At 54.8% G+C, this 22,904-nt stretch overlaps 1 protein-coding gene across 1 annotated transcript; it reads left to right on the top strand.

Moving 5' to 3' along the window:
- Positions 1-8,933: 8,933 nt before the first annotated feature.
- PROM2 (prominin 2) lies at positions 8,934-22,503 on the top strand. The gene is made up of 24 exons (XM_038561399.1): positions 8,934-9,195; positions 9,824-9,873; positions 10,285-10,487; positions 10,583-10,703; positions 10,977-11,040; positions 11,326-11,415; positions 11,709-11,908; positions 12,263-12,337; positions 13,119-13,182; positions 13,414-13,573; positions 13,847-13,999; positions 14,985-15,108; positions 15,230-15,321; positions 15,437-15,521; positions 16,234-16,380; positions 17,077-17,148; positions 17,964-18,056; positions 18,192-18,245; positions 18,593-18,673; positions 18,895-18,963; positions 19,716-19,805; positions 20,033-20,139; positions 20,494-20,568; positions 20,777-22,503. Exons 1-23 carry the CDS (start codon positions 8,934-8,936, stop codon positions 20,555-20,557), a joined length of 2,520 nt encoding a protein of 839 aa, XP_038417327.1. The 3' UTR covers positions 20,558-20,568; positions 20,777-22,503.
- Positions 22,504-22,904: the final 401 nt, after the last annotated feature.

Raw genomic sequence — 22,904 nt, 5'->3', positions numbered from 1 at the left:
TTCCTGTCCCCTCTGCATGTGGAAGGCAGGGAGCCACTCTGGGACACCTCCAGAGGCAGTGCTCCACTACTCATTGTTTGTGTGTCTGTGTGTGTGTTTTTAAAGATTTTATTTTATTTTTCTCAAAGATTTTATTTATTCATGAGAGACAGAGAGAGGGGCAGGGGGCAGAGACACAGGCAGAGGGAGAAGCAGGCTCCATGCCAGGAGCCCGACGTGGGACTCGATCCTGGGTCTCCAGGATCAGGCCCCGGGCCGAAGGTGGTGCTAAACCGCTGAGCCAGCCGGGCTGCCCTCTCCACTACTCATTGTATTTGGACATCACTGCGGCTGGCTCGCTCTCCTTGCTTCATTGGACTGCCTTCTCTGCTTGGCAATGCATTTCGAAGGCACAGCTACAGTGTCCTGTACATTTGGAGGCGCTGCTCTACTCCCTTTGCATTTCAGTGGCACAGCTCTGCTGTCTACTTCATTTTATTGCTCTGCCTCCTTTGTCATCTTGACTTGGACACCACTGTCCTCTACATTGGAGCAAGGTGGGAATGTCACTGCTCCAGTCACTGACCCCATCTGTTTTCCTGCCGGCATGTTAGCCCATTCTTCAGAGCTCTCATGTTGCCTCACTGGGGACCCAGGGTACCCCAGAGGCTGCCTACACCCTGTCAGGGAGTTCTCGACACCTTCAAACATCCTGGGGACAGGTGTGAGTCCCCAGATCCCAGCTACTCACAACTCACTAAACGCTTCCCAAAAGGTGTTTCTGGGGTTTTTCTGGCTCCTCCCTGTGACCTGCTTCCTGCCCCCTTATACCTCGAGAACAGCTGAGGGACCCACCCTCTCCCTACACCTCCTCATGCACAGCTCCCCCAGACCTGTATTGATCCAGTCCCCCAAAGCCTGGACAGAGGCCCTTGCCTATGGTGGATGGGAAAGGTGGGGGTGGGGATGGCCACAGGCAGGAATGGAATCCTGACACCCTATTCCATGCCCCTGCAAGAAACTTTGGAGTGTGTGAGGTGGGGGTACCCCTGCCCTTCAGAATAAAGTCTGCTTTCCTGGAGGGGGGCTGGGTCTGCCCGTGGCAATGGCTCTCAGTCCACCTGGCCCATCAGAGCCTGTGGAGACCTCACAAAACCTGCAAATACCAGAAACCTGCCCCTGGAGAGTCATGTTTAGTGGGGTACAACTCAGGCATCTGCAGTTAATTTTGTGGGGAGCTGAATTAAGACTCACCCAACTGCCAGCTGCATGGAAGGCCTTCATCTCTGCCCTTGCCCTGTTCTTCTTACTGGCTGAGCATCAAATCCTGTGCTCAAATGGCAGTTCCCTTACAACCCCCCAAAAACCTGTTCTCCAAGCTGAAGGTTTGGGGACTTGCATCTGAGCAGGAAGAGGTCTCCTGCAGGAGTGAAGAGTTTTGCTATTGTTCCTGTTCCTTGAAAGCTGGCTTTTCTTTGGGCAAGGGTAGGTGATTCAGGAGCCTCTCCCACAGTTTTATGATTCTTCCTTGTGTCTTAAGGACAGAGAACAGAGACTGATGTTTAACTCCCACCCCTAGGGCAGTCACTCCTAGGAGAGTATGTCTACATTTAATGTTCCATGATACCTGTGTTGTTTTGTTTTGCTTTTAAGATTTTATTCATTCATTCATTCATTCATTCATTCATTCATTTATTCATTCATTCATGAGAGACACAGAGAGAGGCAGACACATAGGCTGAGGGAGAAGCAGGTTCCCTCCGGGGAGCCTGATGTGGGGCTCGATCCCAGGACCCTGGGGTCATGACCTGAGCTACCCAGGTGCCCCGATACCTGTGTTTCAATTAGCAATACTTGTACACTGGATAAATGTACTATATGACACTTGTCATGAGATTTGGTCTTCTCTAATGAAATGGGGGTAAGGGTTGCATTCTCTTTGTAGGTCACCCAGAGAGCAGAGATCTTCCCTTTCAAAGAAGCCCAGAAAAGCAACTCTCCAATTCCTTCCTGCATACAACGTTCTCCTCCTGGTGGAATGCCACTGGGGGGATACTACTGAGGGGGCTCCTGTGGGGTGCAGGAGTGCCTGGGACCTGAGTGTCAAGGTGTTCCTATGTCCTCTCCCATGGCCCAGGGGGACCCTAGACACTTCCAGCTCCATCTTCATTCTGAGCGATGCACTAGCTACATGAGAAAGGGAAACAGAGCCCCGAGAAGGCGGGTCTGGGCTCATCTCGTCCTTCAGTGGCTGTGACCTAGAGTTGGTGGCCAGGTCTGTAGAGGCTCAGAGAATACAGGTGGGAAGTGGTGGGAGAAGACAGGCAGGCCAGGTCCGTTGGCTGCTTTTAGTATGAAATACCAGAAGCCAGTGGGGGCTTTTCCCTGCCTGTCCTGTCCCTCCTCCTGACTCTCAGATAGTCCTGTCCTGGACTCAGGTGGCTTCCTATGGCTTGGTACTCTGGCCCTGTCTCATCTGGTCGTGGCTGTCCAGAGAGGGCATTAACGTTCCAGAGCACAGCTCAGCAGCCCAGGACAATGCCACTGGGCCTCTGCAGGGGGACCTTTGACCTCTCGAGCTGTCTAGCATTACAAAGTCGTCTTAGGTATCTGGCCTCATTATTGACTCATGCATGCTAACTTGTGGTCAGCTGATCCATTATGGTCTTTTTGTCTCCACAAACAGTTATGAATCTAGGAATTTGTTTGTGAATTGGTCATAACATTTCTCCTGCTTCCTTTTCATGCTGCAAGCTTGAACCCACCATTCCAGTGGATCAAGATTCTTTTTAATCCTGATTCCATCATCAGGATCCCGTACCTCACCTCTTGGTTTCATGTAGTTTGTGCTGAGCAAGAGGGACAGGTTCTGATCTAGAGCAGCCAACACACCACCTGAAACCTTCATAGACTCTACTTTGTTTATCGACCCTCTGTGACCCCATGTACTTCAGTCTTCTGGTTGTGGCTGGGTGGGCTTGTCTTTCTGGTCTAGCTCCCCTCTTCCAGGCCTGCAATCTTGAGAGTCTCTGCTGCTACATCCTGTGTCCTCCCAGAGCAATCTCAAGGGGACAAAGGGTGGAGCCACTTTTTCCTAGCTGCAATCTAAGCTCTCTCTACTTCAGACTTTTGTCATGGAACTCCTGGGCATCTGGGCAGGACGTGCCCAAGAGGTCAAGACTCGGGTCAGACAGAGCTCCTGAGGGTCTGGCCGGTGAGCACCCAGGAGGAAGAAATGGATACGTGGCACCTCCAAAGAGGGAACATCAATAACCTTTCCTTGCAGTTAATGTGGTGACGGGAAGAGACTGAACTGCAGAAGATGTGACAATAGGATGTACAAGAAGATGTTGCAGCAGCTCACCTCCAACTTGTGTCTGTTTGCTTTCTCAGGCAGGCTGTAGAGGGAGCAAGGCCCCTGGATCACATGAGGCTCCAAATTGCCCCAAGGTTCTGCAAACCAGACTCAGTCTTCTCAAAGGGCCATGGCTACAAGTGCCACGGGTTGAGGAGGAAGGAAATGTCAGTGTCAGATGTGGCCTGGGCCCTGACCTTGGAAAGAAGGGGTAGCCCAGGAAACTATAGGTAATGAGGAAGAGGGAGCTGAGTAGCCTTGAGGAGGTATGGCTCAGGCCAGAAGATGCTGTCTCCCTAATTGACACAGAGACCAAGATGAGAGACTTGAGAACAGAATGACCCTCTGGTCTCAAGGAGACTCACCTGGCCATGCAGAGAGTACACAGCCTACTCAGGGGGCCAGGTCTGGAAGGACTGAAGTCTTTAGTTGACCCAGATACTTCCTATGACAAGTCCTTCTGGAAGATCTATGAGTAGTGGGCTGCTTCTTTTAGCATAACAGAGTGCAGCCATCTCCATGTGCCTGGGCCTCTGCCATCCTGACTATGACCACTTCTGACAAGGCTGCCTGTCCTGACATACTTGCTGCCCAGGCAGCCATGTTGAAAGCTGCACCTGGCTTGCAGTGGTTACCACAGGGATACTAGAGCACTTTGCTGAAAACCCCCCATGCTTCCTGTACCCTCTCTTTGGGCTGAGACCCATCCTTCATGCTTAGCGAAACTCATGAAGAAGTTCCCAGGGACATGCCATTCACCAAAGAGTATCCTCCCTTTCCCATCCCACTCCACTCCTTCCTTGTCTGCTTCACTCACCACCACATGCACACAATTTCAGCTTGGGGTCTCTCCCATCTATTCCTTATTTATTTATTTATTTATTTATTTATTTATTTATTTATTTGAATTTTAAGTAGGCTGCATGCCCCACATAGGGCTTGAAGTCATGACCCTGATATCAAGAGTCACATGTTCTACTGACTAAGCCAGCCAGGCGCCACATCTCCCATCTATTCTTGAATCACATTCACTTTCAGACCCTCTGGCTGAGACAGAATATTCTATCTTTATTTTTTTTTTTTTATTTTTTATTTTTTTTTAAATTTTTATTTACTTATGATAGTCACAGAGAGAGAGAGAGGCAGAGACACAGGCAGAGGGAGAAGCAGGCTCCATGCACCGGGAGCCCGACGTGGGATTCGATCCCGGGTCTCCAGGATCGCGCCCTGGGCCAAAGGCAGGCGCCAAACCGCTGCGCCACCCAGGGATCCCGAATATTCTATCTTTAAATTGAAATCTGCTTTCTACCCTAGGGAAACATTTATGGAGAATACTTTGTGTGCCAGGTTCTGTGTTTTGGGCTGGGGGCAGGGAGATGTGAGGATGAATACAATACAACTTCTATGTTGGGAAGATAGAGTCACGACCAGGATGTATGGACCAACCTGAAGGACCCCCCAACTGACCCTGGGGAAGGGACCCAAGAGCCTTCCAGAGAGGATGACCATTGAGCCAAGTCTTGAAGGATGAACAGAAATGAGGTAGGTATAAGCAGAGGATGAGATACAGCAGGGGAGCAGGCCGGCAGGGACAGGACAGGGTGGGTAGAAGATGAGAGCAGAGCACTGTGGGACCGTCAGGGGGTGCTTGGAAGACAAATTAAGGAATTCACCTTCATCCTGAGGCTGGAGAAGGAGCCACTTGAGAATTTGAAGCCAGAGTCACATGGTCTGATCTGCATTTTCAATGGTCCTTTCTGGAGAAAATCTCAGGAGGTGATATTGGAAGGATGCAGTTGAGAGTGGCTGGATGCAAGAATGGGGGACCAAGAGTCAAGGATGGTTTTGTGGCTTGGCATACATGGTAGTAGAAATTCTCCAAAATATTCCCATAAAGTTACACCTTCTTCCATTCTCATGGAATTCTTACCCCAAAGCTTTTCAGAATGATACACATTAGGTGGCATACGTGTTTGGTGGCTTCTTGGAACAAGGTTCTACTCCTGGGACTGTGGCCACCATCTTTTGGATGTTGCCTCCTGTTTAGAGGACTGTCCTTACACACCCATACCCATGGTGCTGGGCTCAGCACTGTCACTGTAGCATGAAGGATTGTCATCGTGGGCTAGACTATGGTGGCCTAGGAGATACTGCCTCACATGTGCGCCATGAGCTTCTCTGTACTAGTTTTCAGAATGTGGCCCGCAGTGCTGTGGGCTCTGGTGACAGTAGATCTGGGGACAACAGGTAGACTCAGATCAGCAGGACAGCCCTCTCTGTCCTGTTGGATGCAGAGAGGTGGTCTGCAGAGGGTCCTGGCTAACACACAGTGGGGAGAGGCCTCAGCCCAGACAGACCATCTGAGACAGAGCGGTAGGTGCTCGATGGGTTTCCTGTTCCAAGTCCTGAGCCCTCCTGAGGCCCAGCTCCACCTCCCAGGCTTGGACTCCTCAATTGCCCTGTTACTCTATAATAAATTCTCACTTTTCAAATCCTTCAGCAGCCTAACTGGGTCTCTGAATCTTGCCATCACAAGAATGTTGACTGAGACAATGTGTTCCAGCCTTGACTGTCTGTCCCCTTGGGTTGGTTTATAACCCATTCCCAGGACACAACATGAACACCTGAGGCCAGAAAGAAGTGGAACCAGCTTGCTCCTTTCCTGTTTCCTTAAGAACTTCGAGGCAATCTCTGCTCTCTATTTCCAGCAGGTGGCACATGAGGCAGCTGGCCAGCCACACCGGGTGTCCTGGGCCCTATATTCTGAAGGGCAGATCCCCTCCTTGCTCAGGGCTCCCCCTCTACACTCCCTACACTGACCTCAGGGTCATGGAGTTTGGAGACCATTACACTTTTGAGGACTGTGAGTCAGGGGCAGGAAAGTGGCCCAAGATAACCAGAGACAGCTCATTCCAGATCAACCAAAGAATTTCCATGGAGGGCAGAGGGTCCCAGTGGGTCACAGGAAGAAGGGACATGCAGGTGTGTCAGAAAGGTGTGGCTAAAAGGAGGGGAAAGGACAGGACCACACTTGAACTCCTCTCCATACTTCTAGAAGCCCAGCAGCTCTGCTGCCCCCCAGCCCCACACCTTTGGAGGCTGAGGCTGAGGCTGAGGCAGGGGGATCCCTACTGCCGATCCGGCCCAGCCCCAACACAGCCACTTGTCTTGCCTCGCTGCCTCCAAGGAATTCAACTGTAGCAGCAGGTTCATGGCTTCTCCCTGGTGCCCAGAGCTGGCCACCCCCGCTCCCCAGCACCTCTTGCTCTCCAAGGGGGGCCGGGGGGAGGGGACAAGTCTGTCCCATCTGATGATAGATTGTTCTTTCAGGATCCTGCTCAGGAAAGAGATTCCTGGCCTCATCACTGACTCAGGAAAGTCTCTTCTTAGGAGCCTCACTTTGTCCACCTGTCAAATGGTCAAATTCAGTATTTTTATCCACTGTCCTGCCCCTTAGGCCATAAAAGAGTTTGGTATGTTTTGTTTCTTCTTGGGGGAAATCTTACCTTCAAAGTACAGTGCTTTTATTATAGACACTTACAAAAACAATAGCAGTAGCGACTCATGGCTTAATTACAATAGTTGGTAAAAGGGAGAGAGTGGGAGGCTGCACAGGGTGGGGGCAGGGCTGCTTGTTTCCTGACCTGGAAAACTGGGGCCTAAGCTCCCCTGCCACCAGTGCGCTCAAGTCAGAGAATACCAGAAAACCCTACATGGACTTCACTGCACCACGGGTGGGTTATAGCAAGATAGGAAAGGGGCTTTTCTGGGGCAGGACTGACATTAGGCAGTGCTCACTGGGTGGGGGTGGAGGAGTATTAGTGGAGGAAGGGGTAAGTTCTTCCTAACAGCTCACACTGGAGGAGAGAGTAGAGAATGGAGGAGACCAGCTCTTCCTCTTGGCAGCCTCCAGGGGGCCATGGTGCCCCTAGGCAGGTGCTGGGCTCAGGTGAATGGGCTGGAGAGGATGAGGGATGGCCACAGCTGGCCTTTAGCTGTCTGGCACAGTCTCAGAGCAGAGTGGTCAGGGGCCCCCCTCCATGGGCTGGGGCCGGGCCTCCAAAGGCAGTGCTGGTCCTGGACCCTCCCTGGACCCAAGGAGCCAGTGCCCCCAGCCCATTCTGCCTTGCAGCCCTGATCCTCATCTCTGAGTCACCCTTTGATGAGGTTCCGTTTCCTGTCTGCACCCCGTTATTAACTGGACTATTCCTTCTCTGACTGTACTCTTGTCCTGGCTCAGAGGAAACTGAGGACAGCCAGAGGAGGGGTGAGGATTCTGCTGCAGGCTCAGCCCTGACTGAAATTTAGGTTACTTCTTTCCCTGCTCACCCCATCCCCCATGAGCAGCCCTGAATCCCTATGCCCCTCCCTCATCCCTGCCAACCAGGAACATAGCTTGGGGGGGGGGGGGGTGTACACAGACCTAGCCCCTCCCTCCAGGGCTCCCATTGGAGAATGGGGCTGCCACGGAAACTCATAAACTTCTACTACTTCTGTGAACATGAGTAACACATGTTTATTGCACAGAAAATAGGAAGTACAGATGAGCAGGAAAGAATTAAAAACGGCCACGATCCTACCGGAGACAGTGTTTATACCTTCAGTCCACGTGCTGTGTCGTAAGCAGCTGTTTGCACTTCCTAAAGCATTGTGACTATCTTTCAGGTCAAAAGAGCCGTTTCAACATCATTTTCTTTATTGATTTTCCTGCGTGTCCTCTGAGATGCTCATTTCACCATTTCCTTGGTGGTGGTGGCCGTCAGGATAGTTTCCCTATCGTGATTAGTGTTGCCAGAAACATCCCCCAACCATTTAGCAATATTTCCCCACAACCTGCTCAGCCACAGGCACCCTCTGGGTGCCAGGCACACAGCCACTTACAAAGCAGAGACATGTGTAGACACATCTCTGGCCCTCTGCTTGATTAGCTCTTTCAGCTGATGACTGGATGGGGCATTGCTGGGCCAAAGGGCACACCTTCGCCGGGATTCACCCTCCCCAAGGATGTGCCTGTCCCAGGGGCTCTGCTGAGAGCCGCTCTGGGCAAAGCCTGGTGGCCTCTGGGCTCCAGATTGGTGTGGCGGCGGGCGCAGGCCTGACCGCGGAGACAGAGCAGGCCCCAGAGGAAGCTGGGGAGGAGCCGGGTTCCTGGGTCGCGCCGCGTTCTTGCCACCCCTTGGGCCAGGGCTTCGCTGGTGGCTGTTTTCCCAGCCTCAGACTGGGCTGTTGGGTCTGGGTATGGAATATAATATTTGAAATCGGGCCACCCTAAACAACCCAGAGCGGCTGAGGTGTCTCCCCCAGCCGGCTCCCAGGCGGCCCTCGGGGGGCTCTGGGGTGCGGAGAGGGCGCCCCGGCTCCCACCCCGGCCTCCGAGGGCGGTCCCGGCCAGGCCCTGCCCCTCGCCCCCCCTCAGGCCTCCGCCCCTGCCCTTCCAGCGCTGCGGGCGGGCGCCCGGGCGGCTCGGGAGCCCAAACCCGTCGGGCCGGTTTTGAGAGCCTCGGACGCGGGCTGGTGAGGGATGCACCGCCTGCCCCGCGCCCCGTCCGCGCCGCCCGCCGCCTGAGCGCTCCCGCCTGCCCCGCGGCCCGCGGCCCCCATGGCGCGCGCGCCCGGCCTCCTGGCGCCCCTGCTGGGGCTGGGGCTGGGGCTGGGGCTGGGGCTGGGGCTGGGGCTGGGCCCGCCGGGGCCGGGGGCCGCGGACTGCGGGTCCCTCGGCGGCGCAGAGCGCCTGGCGTTCGCCCCGGCGCCCGGGGTCCACCGGCTGGCCCCTCGCGCCCGCCCGCCGGGGCCCCTGAACCCCCTGTACGGCACCGTGCGTCGCTTCCTCTCCGCGGTGCAGCTCAACCCCTTCCCCGCAGGTGAGTGCGCCCCTCCCTTGGTGGGCCTGGGAGCTAGCGGGTCCCCTGCACCGCGGGGCTCGCCTCCCCTGCCCGCGCCCGGGCCTTCCCCACCCGGCTTCCTTCCCAGGAGCCCCCCAGGCCCAAGGGCATCACCTGGAGACCTTCCTGCGTGACCTTGGGCAAGCCCTTTTTCCTCCCTGAGCCTCAGTTTCTCTGCCCTCAAGTGGAAGAACTTACATTAGAAGTTCTCCGAGACCTGGCTAGGATTTTCTCTGGGTCTGGTGGTACTAGGGGTTGGGAGGACCAGCAGGGGCTACAGCCCTGTCCCTCTCAGCCTGCCCCCTGCCTCTTGAAGGAAAGGGCTGCTAGGCCAGTCCCCTTCTCAGCTTTTAACCAGGCTGGTGGCTTCTCCACTGCGGGGCTTAGCTGTAGGGCCACCGAGGAAGGGTCCGCCAGGCCTCCTCTCAGCCACTCCCTGCCGTGGCAGCAGGAAGCCTGGGCATGATGGCACAGGGCTTGTCCTAGGGTGCCATGGTGGTGGGAGGAGCCCTTCCAGAGAGCCCACCTTCTCTCCTGGCAGTGGGGGTAGACACAGGGGCAGGGCAGGTGCTGTCCTCAACCCCCACCAGCTTGACTCTTTCCTCAGAGTTGGTAAAGACTTTGCTGAATGAGCCGTCCTCTGTGAAGGTGGATGAGGTGAGCCCTTGGGGGCCGGTGATGGGCGGAGGGAGCTCAGGGATGAGCATGAGGGACAGAAGTAGAAAGGCCTCCTCAGCTCAACCCATGGCCCACATTGCTGGGAGGCCCCAGGGTAGGGTCTCGGGCATCCCTTCCTCCCTCCCATGTACACTGCCAATGGCACACTAATTTCAGGCCGAAGCCCTGCCACTAACCGGTGGTGAGTGGGCAAACCGGGACCTCAGTCTCCTCATTTACAAGATGATAAATAACAAGGACACCGTACCCCTTGCATGGGTTCAAGGAGATGTGTGCAAAGTGCCCACTGTTTGTGCATGCCCTCCCCTTCGGGTTTCCCTGTGGCGTCAGGCAGGAAGCAGCTGCGGCCTGAGGGTCAGGACAGCCCCTCAGGCCCGCTGCCTTGCCCAGGTGGTGCGTTATGAGGCGGGCTACGTGGTGTGCGCTGTGATTGCCGGCCTCTACCTGCTGGCGGTGCCGATTGCCGGGCTGTGTTTCTGTTGCTGCCGCTGCCACCGGCGCTGTGGGGGCCGAGTGAAGACGGAGCACAAGGCCATGGCCTGTGAGCGAGGCACCCTCATGGCCTTCCTGCTGCTGACCACCCTCCTGCTACTGTGAGGGGCCCTCGGGTCGGGTGGGAGGTGTGGGCTGAGGCCGGAGGTGCCTGTGGGCATCCAGCAAGCCCCTGCCTCCTCCCCCACCCCTGCAGGATTGGTGTGGTCTGTGCCTTTGTCACCAACCAGCACACGCATGAGCAGATGGGCCACAGTGTTGAGGCTGTGCCTGAGATTCTGCTCAGCCTCCAGGGCCTGGTCTCCAATGTCCCCCAGGTAAGTATGGAGTTACCCCTCACACCCCCCGGAGTCTGCATGAGCACCAGCCTCAGGTAGAACTGAATAGTGTGGGGCCTGCAAATTAGAAAGGGTTTCCCTTTCAACACCTGACTGCCCCCTGCTGGAGAGTTGCTGTAACACATAAATGCACGGTCGGCATCTTCAGGATGGCCGCCCAGCTGTGGCATCCTGGGGGAGCTGGGGAAGGGACAAGAGGGGGGCTGTCAGGTGACAAGGGGAGAGCAGCCTCATGCCCCTGTGTTTGCCTAGGAGCTGCAGGCCGTGGCAGAGCAGTTCTCCCTTCCCCAGAAGCGAGTCTTGGAGGAACTGGATGGTGAGAGTTATAGCTGGCTGATATGCTGGGCAGCCCCTGGGTCCCCTGCTCAGGCCTACCTTGGGCGGCCCTCTCTTCCCCTCATCCTGCGCTCCACCTGGGCACACCTTCGCAGAGGCAGGGATTGGGCCCGGCTGGGGAGCACAGAAGTGCTGTGCTGAGGACCAAGAAGCCAGCACCTACCCTGCAGAGCCCAGTGCGGGGCCCAGGGAGGCTGGATGGATGGGTGAAGAGAGCCCCTAGGCTCCTGGGGGCCAGCCCTGCAGAATATCCTGTGCTCTCCAGGTGTCGGCATGAGCATTGGGAGCACGATCCATACCCAGCTCAAGAGCACCATGTATGAAGTGCTGGCCTCAGTGAGCAGCCTGGGACAGGGTGAGTGGGACTGCTGTCCTGGGTGGGCATCTCTTGGGGGCAGGCCCTACCCTCACTCAGCCCTGGATTTCTTATGCCACTGCAGCAAGCCCCTCGCATGACTTCCTGGTGGCTTTATCCCAGGATCCTCAACCTGGTTTAACATGCCCTGGGGCAGTTTCCATTATAACTACCGGGATTAATGACCCACATCCCTTTGGTTGCCAGGAGGGGGAGGTGTTCTATCTCCCTCAAGGCCTGTGAGGTCTCCTGGGAACCATGGAGACACCTCCGTCCAGAAGGGGGTCTCTCAGCCCTGCAGGTCTCTATGGATGACCTGCAAGCCCTGAACACCACTTTGGTGGAGCTGAGGAAGGGCCAGCAGGACCTGGAGCCAGCTGTCTACGAGCGCCGGGAGCGCCTCCTCACCCTGCTGCAGGAGCCCAGCTGTCAGGGTTGCACGGAGGCCCGGAGCCGAGCCCAGGCCCTGGAGCTGGGAGCTGACTTCAGCCAGGTGACTGCCTGTCCAAGTGAAGGGCATTGCTCTGCCTGCTGCCCCGGGAGTCCCTGGACGTTTCCTGAGGCAGACTCCTGATCCCTTTCCTTGAGCAGCTCCTCCCTTTCTGCACACCAAGGGTTAATGATAGCCATCTTGGCACTGGAGCCAGAGCTCTCTTGGGCCATGTGCCATGCTGTGCTTTGAGCTTCATGCCTGTTAGTTCCTTGCATTCTCCTTGCCACCTAGAGAAGTGTTCCCCATTTTGTAGGTGAGGACAATGAGGGTTCCTACCATCCTCCCTCAGGGCTCCTCCTTAAGCCTCTCCATAGACTTTGTCATCAGGCCTGGTCTCCAATGCCCCCATTTTAGGTATCCCCTGTGGACGATGTCCTGCATCGGCTGAAGGGTGTCCCAGAGGCCAATTTCTCCAGTATGGTCCAGGAGGTGAGTGCCTGCCCGTTCCACCTGACTTCCCCATGACCTGGTAGTTCACAAGTGAGGGTACCTCATTTTCCGCCTTGGGGGGTGGGAACCCAGTTGAACCTAAGACTTGGGTCAGGTCAGGGCCTTACCTACTGCATGGCTCCCTGGACTAAGAGACTCATGATGCTGGTTCTTAAGTGCACACAGTCTGGTGGGGGAGGCAGGCCTGGAACTCAGAAGGCAGAGCTGGGCCCCTCAAGGTGGTGGGAGCTGGGGTGGCAGGGGAGCAAGCATACAAGCTGAGCCCTAGAGGTGCAGATGGGCTGTGGGGGAAGGTACAGCGTGAGTCAGCACCTATAACCCAGGGCTTGGAAAGTGCCAGAGTTGGGAAAATGGTGAGTCACCTGTGCCGGGTGCTGGAGCCACAGGTTCCGGGAGGAAGGGAATCTAAGCTGAGGTTGGAGGAGCTGGTTGGAGCTGGACTTCAGGGAGCTAGGCCTGGCATCATGTACAGGGTGGATGGAAGAGAAGAGGATGGCTGGGAGGCTGCCGCAAGCAAGAGGGGTGGGGAGAGAATGGGGGAGGCTTCTAGGAGCAATGTTTTGAGGAGCTGAGTCAGGCTGGGCTGAGGGAGCAGAGAAGAGGCCATCCACCAAAAGAATAAAGGGACGTCCGTTTCCTGACTTCCTGATCTGGAAGCACTAGGACGGATGCCCTCCCTCTCAGCCTGGTGATGTCAGGGGTCCCTCAGGCTGGGACAGCAGGTGGAAAGCAAGAGGCACCTGCCTTTTTGTTCCGGCAGGAAAACAGCACCTTCAACGCCCTCCCACTCCTGGCAGCCTTGCAGACAGCCAATGTGGTCAAAGGTGAGGCTCTGGTCAGGGGCCAGGTTGGCTGCTGAGTGTGCCACCCCCACCAAAGAGGCTTGTGGAGACGGGAGTGGGGCAGTGGGGGTGGGGACGGAGGCTGAAGGCTGTCCTCCGTCTGGGCCTGGTCAGAGAGCGGGTCCTCTCTGTGGGTCCCAGATGTTCCTCCTGCCCATCCATCTTCTCCCCGGGTGACTTTTCCATCCCATAAGTCTCTGCTGCTTTGGGCAGAGCTGAAGAAGGTGGTGGCCCAGAAGCCTGAAGGCCTGAGGACACTGGCTGAAGAGTTCCCAGGCTGGGAGGCAGCCTCTCGCTGGAGCCGGACACTGGAAGAAGTGGAACAGAGTAGCCGCCCCTACCTGAAGGAAGTGCAGAGATACGAGAAATACAGGTGCCCAGGAACCCATGGGGGTGGGGGTGGGATAGGCAGCCCAGCCTCCCAGCCACGCTGGGCCTGATTTTGAGCCCTCATCAACTCCCGGCTATACTCAGCATCTGCCTCTACCTCAGCCAAGACCCCTTTCTTCTTGGGCCTCTGTCTCCACCTTGGCTATGTGCCCTTGGGACCCCATAGGAGCAGTGGGCCTCCATCTAGCTACTAGGTCCTATGCCAGCCCATCCTGGTGCCTTCCTTCTCAGTGACACCACACTCTCTCTCTGGCAGGTGGATTTGGGGCTGCGTGTTGTGCTCCGCAGTCCTACTTGTGGTGGTCTGTAACCTGTTGGGCCTCAACCTGGGCGTCTGGGGGCTGTCTGCCAGGAAGGACCCCAGCCGCTCAGAAGCCAAGGGCGAGGCTGGATCCCGTTTCCTCATGATGTAAGATGGGCTGGGGAGAGGGGAAGGGTCTCTTCCCCTGGGCCAGCCAGGTTCCTCTCATGCCCATATGTGGAGCATGGGAGCATATAGCTCCCAGTGTGGCTACAGAAGCAAGTCCTGGGACTCAAGAGGCTAAGCTCTACTTCTGGCTCTGGCACTGACTCCCTGGGTGACTCTGGGCAGATTACCAACCCATCTGGGTCTCCACATCCTCATCTGTGTAAAAGGGTTGGATCAGAGCAGGAATGACAAATAAGAAGCACTTCACCCTTCCAGACCAGGGGCGATTATAGTAATCAATGGGCACTCTCCTGCTAGGCCAGACATAGCCTCAGAATCCTTCTTAACCCAGCATCTAGATAACATTACCAATAGGAGGCCATGCCAGAAATAGAATCTGTTTGCCATCTCTGGACTAGATGGCTTCTAAGGCCATCTAAGGCTGCCACATTCAGTTGTATAGGCTGGTGACTGCATAATGTGCCTGACCAAGGGGGCGAGTAGAGGCTGAAATCTAGCCCTTGTTCTATTCTCCAAGCCTCAAACCCCAGCATGGGGCTGTGCCTCTCCTACAGAGAAGCCCTGCAATAGGTCAGCAGCACTGGTCTTATTCAGCCCATCTAAGTTGAGGGCCCTACTGTGCCAGGTGGCTCTGTTGAGGGCTGAGTTCTGGAGCCAGTCACCTCCATGTGCCTTAGGCTTAGAGGTGGGCCATCCTGTCTCTTTGAGCAATGCAGCTACTCTCTCTGGGCTGCTGGGGGGAGCCAGGGCACCAGTGATAGATGATGGTGGGAGGTGGGGGAGGGGGACAGCCAGCAGCTCTGAGTTCTCCTTCCTGGCCCTAGGAGGCTGAGTCTTCAAAGGGCTTTGCCCTGGGGCCAACTTGCTGACCAAGCTGGGCCCAGATGTGATGGGGCAGAGGGTGTGGTCCGGGGGAGCCAGCCTCCTCTCTCCCACCTCAGCCCTGTCCCTTTGCCTTCCCCAGGGGTGTGGGCTTCAGCTTCCTCTTCGCTGCACCCCTCATCCTCCTTGTTTTTGCCACCTTCCTGGTGGGCGGCAACGTGCAGACGCTGGTGTGTCAGAGCTGGGAAAGCAAGGAGCTCTACAAGGTGATCCTGCCTGCCCCGCTCTGGGGCCCAGTGGGAAGTGGAAGGGACAAGGCTCTAGGGGAGCTTGGGTGTCCTCACCATCAGCCTGCTCAGGGCTCTTTTCTCTTTGCCCCATTTCTAGTTTGCAGACACCCCAGGGAACTTGCCTCCATCCATGAATTTGTCTCAGCTTCTTGGTCTAAAGAAGAATATCAGTATCCTCCTGGCCTATCAGTGAGTGGGAAGCAGATGCTGGGGGACCTGTGGGGAGGACCTGAGGTAGGTGATGTCAGCACCCCCAACCCTCTGTCCTTTTCTCTCAACTTGAATGACTGTAACTCCTCCCCAGGCAGTGCAGGGAAGGGGCTGCACTCTGGAGTGTCCTGCAGCTCAATGACTCCTATGACCTGGAGAAGCACCTGAATATCAGCCAGGTAAGGGAACCTTCTGGAAGGCTGTGGGGATCCCTCCTGCAGAAATCCCTTCCTCTGGCCTTGCCTCTGTAGTGGGACCATATTATTGAACCCGAGAAGTCTGCAAGAGTGATTGAGGTACCTCAGGGGCAGAGGCCCCAGGTGAAAGCTCAGGGCCTGGCCCAGGGCAAGAGCCCAGGAGCGTTTCTAGGGTGTGTGGGTGGATGGGTGAGTGTCTGGAGGCCATGACCAGCTCTTGCAACTATGCTCCAGGAAGAACCGAACATAGCTGAGGTTGTAGCAGGAAAGGCTGGTGACAGCGAGTGACAGGGCCAGGGGGTGTATATATACTAAGGACAGACATTGGTTGGAATGCTACAGTCAGTAATGGGGTGGTTGGGGATGGGGTGTGACAGTGAAAAGGATAGTGATGAAGTTGGGAGTCACTCAGGGAGGGCTCACCAGAGGCCCTCTGCTGAGCTTGCACAGCCATAAATGTGGGCCAACAAAGCTATTTGATAATGGGTCCCCAGGGAAGGTCTGTGTTGCTGTCCACTAGCCAGATAGGTGCCAGAGGAGAGCTAGGTCTTTGTGGGGTGGGTTAGAGCGGGGACAGCTGAGAAGCAGAGGCCTCCTGGGAGACTAGCTGGAAGTATCTAAGGTGGGGGCCCTGAATATCCAGAAGGAAGGCTCTGTGGTGACCCCTTACCTTATCCCCCTGTCCCCCTCTCAGTACACTGCCAAGCTGCAGCAGGAGTTACAGAACCTCAAAGTAGACATGAAGAATCTGGACCTGCTGAGCCCAGCTGCCCACCGGGACCTGGAAGCCCTGCAGAGCAGTGGGCTCGAGAAAATCCACTATTCCAGCTTCTTTGTCCAGGTGAGCATGGAGCACCTCAGGCCAGACCATGGCAGTCAGAGGAGCTTTTAGAGGAGCTGGGCTGAGAGGTGGTATCTTCTCTCATCACAGCTCTCCACATTCCCTCCACTTTAAAAAAAAATTATTCATTCATTCATTCATTCATTCATTCATTCATTCATAAGAGACACCGAAAGAGAGGCAGAGACATAGGCAGAGGGAGAAGCAGTCTCCCTGTGGAGAGCCTGATGTGGGCCTTCCATCCTGGGACCCCGGGATCACGACCTGAGCCGAAGGCAGACGCTTAACCACTGAGCCACCCAGGCGTCCCTCCCTCCACTTTTCTGCATGTTCCTAGGGTCTCTTCCTGTCGGGAGTGTCCACACACCATGTGCCTCCAGCCTGTCCCATCGGGGCTGGGCAGGAATGAACATACTCCCACCCAACAGCATGTGTCGCTGTTCATGGTCCTGAACCCACTGCTGTGGAGCATGCTGGTGGGAGGTGGCCTCTTCATTAGGTTACACCAAAGGGCGCCTCACTGGTCTTTTTCTTCTATCCTAATGGAGACATATTTCACAGTTTCAGGTCAAACACACTGTGACCCATGTGTTACAATAGACTTAGCTGATGTGGGGTACTTCTGAATAGACTGGGAATTTGAGGGCTGGGGGAGCCAGAGTGCATTCCCTCCTGGCCTCTCCTGTCTGTCTCTAGATCCAGAAGCCCGTGGTGAACACCAACATGGAGAAGCTGGCCCAGGAGCTGGAAGAACTGGCCCGGACCCAAGTGAGAAGGGACCAGTGACCCCACTGGGCAGGCAGGAGTCAGAGAGAGGCCCCGGAAGTGGAAGAGGGTGGGAGTGTTTGGAGTAGGGAGGAACACAAAGGCAAAAGCAGAGGATTGTGGGTTCCAACCAGTGGGTGATGAATCTCTGTACCCCCTGGGTGGGCTTAAGAGTTTTGCAGTATCAGTTTTGATTCAAGCTCTACCTCCAATAGGCTGTGTGGCCATGGCAGGTCATTCAGCATCTTACGGCCTCGGTTTATTCATCTGTAAAGTGGATTATCCTCCACCTCAGATCAGATGAAGTAACTGGTCTGACATGCCACATTTGGGCAAGCATTTCTCAATTCTCGCTGCTCATGAAATCTGCTGGGACAGGTGTGAGGACAGTGTGATGGGCTAGACCGCATATGAATTGTCCTTGAGAAGCTTAAACTCTACTGGGAAAAAAAAAGCATTTTGCATTTATAAATATTTAGAGCTTAAAAAGTGTTCTTTAAGACATTGGCTTCACACCAAGCCCAGATGATGGGTAGAGCTGGGAGTGTTCGTTTTTGGCAGATGCCACCACAGCTCAGGCGACCTCCGGTGTGGTTGGCTTAGAGGCACTTAATAAGTTAGTGGTGGGCCTAGAATTTGGACTTCGTTCCCCCAAACCTGGATCAGGCTTAGGAGCTTAAGTAGGCCTTGATTTTCTGCCTCTGGGCCCAGCACTTTCCACATCTTCTCAGTATGTCTGATCAGTTGGGTAAAGAATATGTTGGCAAAGGCTGGCCTATCCCTGGCAGGGTGCCATTCTCATCTCTGTCTCCCCTCAGGGCAGTTCTGTGCTGGGGCAGCAGCTTCAGGAGGAAGCCCAGGGGCTTCAAAACCTCTATCAGGAGCAGGTCCTCCCTCAGCAGAGCCTTGTGGTAAGTGTGCTGGCCCAGGGAGCCTGGAACTTGGGGAAGAAGAGAGGCAGGGAGGGGTAAAAGAGGAGGGAGGGGCAGCAATGTTCCTTCTCTGTGCATCCCTTCCCTTAATCAGCGCTACTCTCTTCTCCACAGGCTAAGCTCAACCTCACCGTCAGGGCCCTGGCATCTTCAGCCCCGAACCTCCAGGTGGCTGCAGGGATGGGGAGGAGGGGTGGTGGAGCAGGTGGACAACAGAGGGGAAAAGGAAGTAAGGGCCCTGCTAGCTTGGGGTCTCGTCTACTCTGTTGAGTCCCACTGGAGGTTGAGGGTAGGGGGTGGGAAGAAATGTGGGTGGATAGCAGATCCTTAAAGACCACTGTCTTTGGCCTCTGTGTCTTAGGTCCTAACACCCCCAACCCAAGGTGAGTGTGTGTGTGTGTGTGTGTGTGTGTGTGTATGTGTGTGACATGTTGGATTAATAGATGGATGAGTGAATGCATGGCTGTTCCCTGACTGAGCAGGACACTGAATCAAGCCTCTCTCCTTTCCCTCAGATGGAAACCTCTAGTGTCTTGGACAAGGTCGCTTACCTAAAAGGAGAGTTGCCTACCTGGGCCACCAATATCTTGAGGAATGTGAGTGGGAGATGGGACGGGGCAGGAGGGTTGCCACATAGTCAGAGATGGACTCAGGTGCTAAAGCACATGGAGCTTCCACCCAGACTTCTCCAGCCCTGTCCCCTCACCCTGGCTCCCAGGAAGCACAGCTTGGCCTGTCCTGTTGGTGTCAAGCCTGGGGGATGGGGGTGCTGGTTCCTGGGCCATCTGTCAGCCTTGGGCTCCTCTCTTTCCTGCAGGAAAGTGAGTGTTTCCTGATCCGGGAGATGGGTTACTTTTCCCAGTATGTGGCCTGGGTAAGAGAGGAGGTGAGTGGGAGTCCAGGACCTCCTGACCTGAAGCAGGCTCCTCGTGGCACCGGCTCTTCACACTGTTGCATCCCTTTTCTGTCTCCTACAACCCCTGGGGGTGCCCTAGGTCTTCAGCTTTGAACCCAAACTCCCAAATCTGACATCTGCACCCCTACTTCCTGGTGGGGCTCTGCTCACTCAGCCTCTGCCACAGCCCTTCTCTGAGGCCTGGGTGCAAGCTGGGCCAGCCATGGCTCTCTAGAACATGCTGTCCACACCTTGCCCCCATGTCCTTCCTCATGCCGGACCCTTTGCCCAGTTCTCCAACCACATCTCCCCCTGAATGCCTATGCTGACATGGCCTCTGCAAGCTATCCAGTGCCCACACTAGCCAGGTGTGGTCCTGCTGAACCCCGACTGTGCATGTGTATGTGCATGTGTATGCGGTGCGTGCATGTGTGTGTGCATGCAAACGTGGGAGTAGGGCCTTTCCAGTAAGAGTATGAACTTAGAAAAACGTCCTGGGCACATAGTAGAGGCTTAATACAGGCTGGTGAATGGGATGGAAAAGGAGCAGAGCAATGACCCTGTGGCAGTGTGCCTCATGTCTATGTCTCTGCATCCACGTGTCTGAGTACAGGCTGTGCAGTGGCTCTCACCTGTGCCCTTGGACCTATCACTGTCCCTGTCAGCTTCTTTCTCTGAATATGGGGTGTACACCCATGGGTCTGAGTGTCTCTGCATGTACCTGCCTCGTATTGACACTGCAGGTGACTCAGCACATTGCCACCTGCCAGCCTCTCTCCGGAGCCCTGGACAATGGCCGTGTGATCCTGTGTGACATGATGGCTGACCCCTGGGTGAGTGCCTCCAGCTCATAAGGGCTCATGGACATTGAGGCCCCCAGGAAGGGGCAGCATGAGCAGGGCCTGCGGTGAAGCGGGAGCCCTACCCCCAGGCCTGTGTACCAGGCCTTCCCCTCAGCCCTGAGAATGCTTCCCTGTGCCTCACTGAGTCAGTGGGATGACTTAAGGTGGGAAGAAGTCTCTGCCTAGCCACAGCGAGCTGACCACATCCTCTGTTCTAGAACGCCTTCTGGTTCTGCCTGGCTTGGTGCACCTTCTTCCTGATCCCCAGCATCATCTTTGCTGTCAAGACCTCCAAATACTTTCATCCCGTTTGGAAACGCCTCAGGTGAGGAGGCTGCCAGGACTGAGGGGAACAGCAAGGGTCCAGGAAGGGTCTAGTTGCTGGGTACTGACCCCTGCCACACCCCCTCCTGAGACCTCGCCAGTAGAGGAGGCTCACGCCTAGCCTAGCTCTGAAGAGTCACACACTCTGAGGAACTCCAGGACTAGAAAGTCCTTTCATATGTCTGCCCCATATCCTTCTTGCTGCAACACATCCACCCAGGCACAGCTTTTTGGGATTTTTCATACCCCTGGAAAACTTCTGAGGTGGGAAGATCAAAGCTCTGGGCTTGTCCCTGTGTCAGGGCTGAGGGTCTGTGCCTGCAGGCTCACTCACTCTCTTCGTGTGATGTCACAGCTCCACCAGCTCGGAGGAGACACAGCTCTTCCACATCCCCCGGGTCACCTCCCTGAAGCTATAGGACCCAAGGAGGTGAGTTTCCACACCTTTCCATTCCTTGGTGCCAGGAGTGGGGAGTAGGAAGGGAAGGGAAGGGTTTGGGATCTGGGGTCTCTAAGGCCCAGGAGGGCAGGAAGGTTCTGAGACTTGGTGGGTTCTGAGTGTTAGATCTGGCCCATCCAGCCTGAGCCCTGCCGTCCCTATCTTCCCCCTCACCTGTTGGGTTTTTAATCCATAACAGGGATATTTGCTGGCTGCAAGGTGATGCCTGGGGCTGCCTGCCTTCCTCCTCCTTTGACTTGGCCTGGACCAGAGGACTTCTGTTATTCTTGCTCACAGCCCAGACTGGCATCAGGCCTGGATTGCCTTTCAACTTTTGTCACCGGACCCCATTTTGCCTATTTCTTTCCCACCCCCTTGATGTTCATGAACCCCTTTTCTCATTCCCAAAAGCACACTTAACTTTCATTGAGCTACAGGAGCCAATAGCTTCTTCCAAGTATTGATCCCTTATCCTCCTCATGCAACATATTAGCACCAGGAAGAGCCTGTTCTCCACCTATTAGAACCGTTCCCTCACCCATGCGTGAGACAGAGGCCCTGTCCAACCCCATTCTGTCACTAGTTGCCCACCCCCTGTCCATGCCTCTCCCACTCCTCTCTAAGCTCCTGCCCCTTTCTGTCCTCTGACCTGCCCACCTGTCCCAGCTTCACTCTGCCCCAGCCCTCACGTGCTCCCCCCAGGGAAACCTCTTTCCCTGCTTTGTCCCCTTTCTACCTTATCCCATTACCTTGCTGGTACCCAGGAACCCCTCCTCCCCAACCAAACTAATTACGTAAAGCCACCAAGCAGGCAAGGATCCACCAGGGCTCTGCCTCATGGCCCTGGAGTGCTCCACTGCCCAGGGACCTAGACTCCCCCACAGGCCCTGGTCTGGATTTCTGGCCACCCCATGGGGTGAGGGAGGCCTATCTGAAGGCTGAGCCCCTTGCCTGCACCCTGGGATGGAAAGAGTGCTGTCATCCTGCAGCTCCTCTCTAAGCACTGGCTCCCTAGGAAGGGACCTGCGACTTGGGCCAGAGGGGGGGTCACCCCCGGCTCCCCAAAAAGTAATCTCTTCGACAATCACCACTCAGCTTTCCAGGGGATCTCAGATCTGGTGGCCACAATTGGATTTTGAACTGTGGCCCTTACTCATTCTATTCTATGCATGAAGCCTAGTCTATCCCTGTGCCCTTTTTGCATGCTGGATGCTGAGTTCCAGAAACAGGGAAAAGGAGGAAGAAAGAAAAGAGATGGACAAAACCTCAGATTCATTAAAGTATTTTCACTTCCTAAGCCATGGCCTTGGATCTTTGATACCAGCCCAGGCTAGGGCCCTATACGTAGTTGGTACTTAATGAGGTTTTTTTGAAGAGGAGAATCCATGACTTACCCTAGCAATCAGCAGATGGGGAGTGGGACACTTGAAACAGGCAGACCTGGCTGCACATCCTGGCTTTATGCTTGGTAGCTAGGACACCTTGAACATGTTCTGTGTGTTCCCTAGACCTCAGTTTCTCCATTTCTAAATTGGAGAGAATAGTCCTAACTGCCTTCTAGGGCTATGAAAAATGTGACATTGCATGGAAAGCCCTTGGCAGGAGCCTGGCACAAAACAAATGCTCAGATGCTGCATCTTTGATGCAGGCATCCTTGAATGTAGCACAACTGCTTTTTTTTTTTTTTTTTTTTTTTTGGCTTTTCCCAAACCTTTTTGGCTTGTTTCTCATCCGCTACCCTATGCAGGAGAACTGTGGCACCCTGAATATCAAGAATGAAACTGATTGGATAAAAATAGAAAGAGAAAACAATTATAAAAAATTTCTGGTTCTCTATCAAGATTCTCTACCTTATCCTTTATATATGTGAGCATACTGCACATGGTAATTTTACAGTTTAATAACTTCCTAATATGGAAACTCTGAGTCTGTTTCTAGTGTCTGTTGTTTATCTTGGTTTTTCTAGGTTTTGCCTTGTCTCCTCAATATACTTGGTGATTTCTGATTGAATGGCATGCATTAGATCTGAAAACCTGTAGAAATAATCTGAGGCATAGGATGAAGTTATCTACCTCCACAAGGATTATGTTTACATGGCTTGGAATGTAACTTGGGATCCCATGTGTTGGGATCTAGCAAACCAGGATTATTTCAATCTACTTTTGGGACTGAGATGATTTTCAGTCCCTTGGAGTGCTGGTTTACTTCCAATTCTTTTATATTCTGGGAGTAGACCTCTTTGGGGTCCCAACACAGCATGAAAGATTTGCCAGGCACCCCCTCCTCTTCATGGATCTAGTTTCTACCTCTTTAGTACTAGAGGCTAA

The sequence above is a fragment of the Canis lupus genome, chromosome 17 (assembly GCF_011100685.1).
Source record: "Canis lupus familiaris isolate Mischka breed German Shepherd chromosome 17, alternate assembly UU_Cfam_GSD_1.0, whole genome shotgun sequence".
Taxonomy (NCBI): domain Eukaryota; kingdom Metazoa; phylum Chordata; class Mammalia; order Carnivora; family Canidae; genus Canis; species Canis lupus.
This window is presented reverse-complemented; position numbering and strand designations above follow the sequence as displayed.

What these genes read in the sequence shown, in the direction of transcription:
- PROM2 (XM_038561399.1), top strand. Translation starts at nt 8,934, where the DNA reads ATGGCGCGCGCGCCCGGCCTCCTGGCGCCCCTGCTGGGGCTGGGGCTG. An exon ending in GCTCAACCCCTTCCCCGCAG is followed by an intron (nt 9,196 to 9,823) that starts GTGAGTGCGCCC and finishes CTCTTTCCTCAG; the next exon opens with AGTTGGTAAAGACTTTGCTG. An exon ending in AGTCTTGGAGGAACTGGATG is followed by an intron (nt 11,041 to 11,325) that starts GTGAGAGTTATA and finishes TGTGCTCTCCAG; the next exon opens with GTGTCGGCATGAGCATTGGG.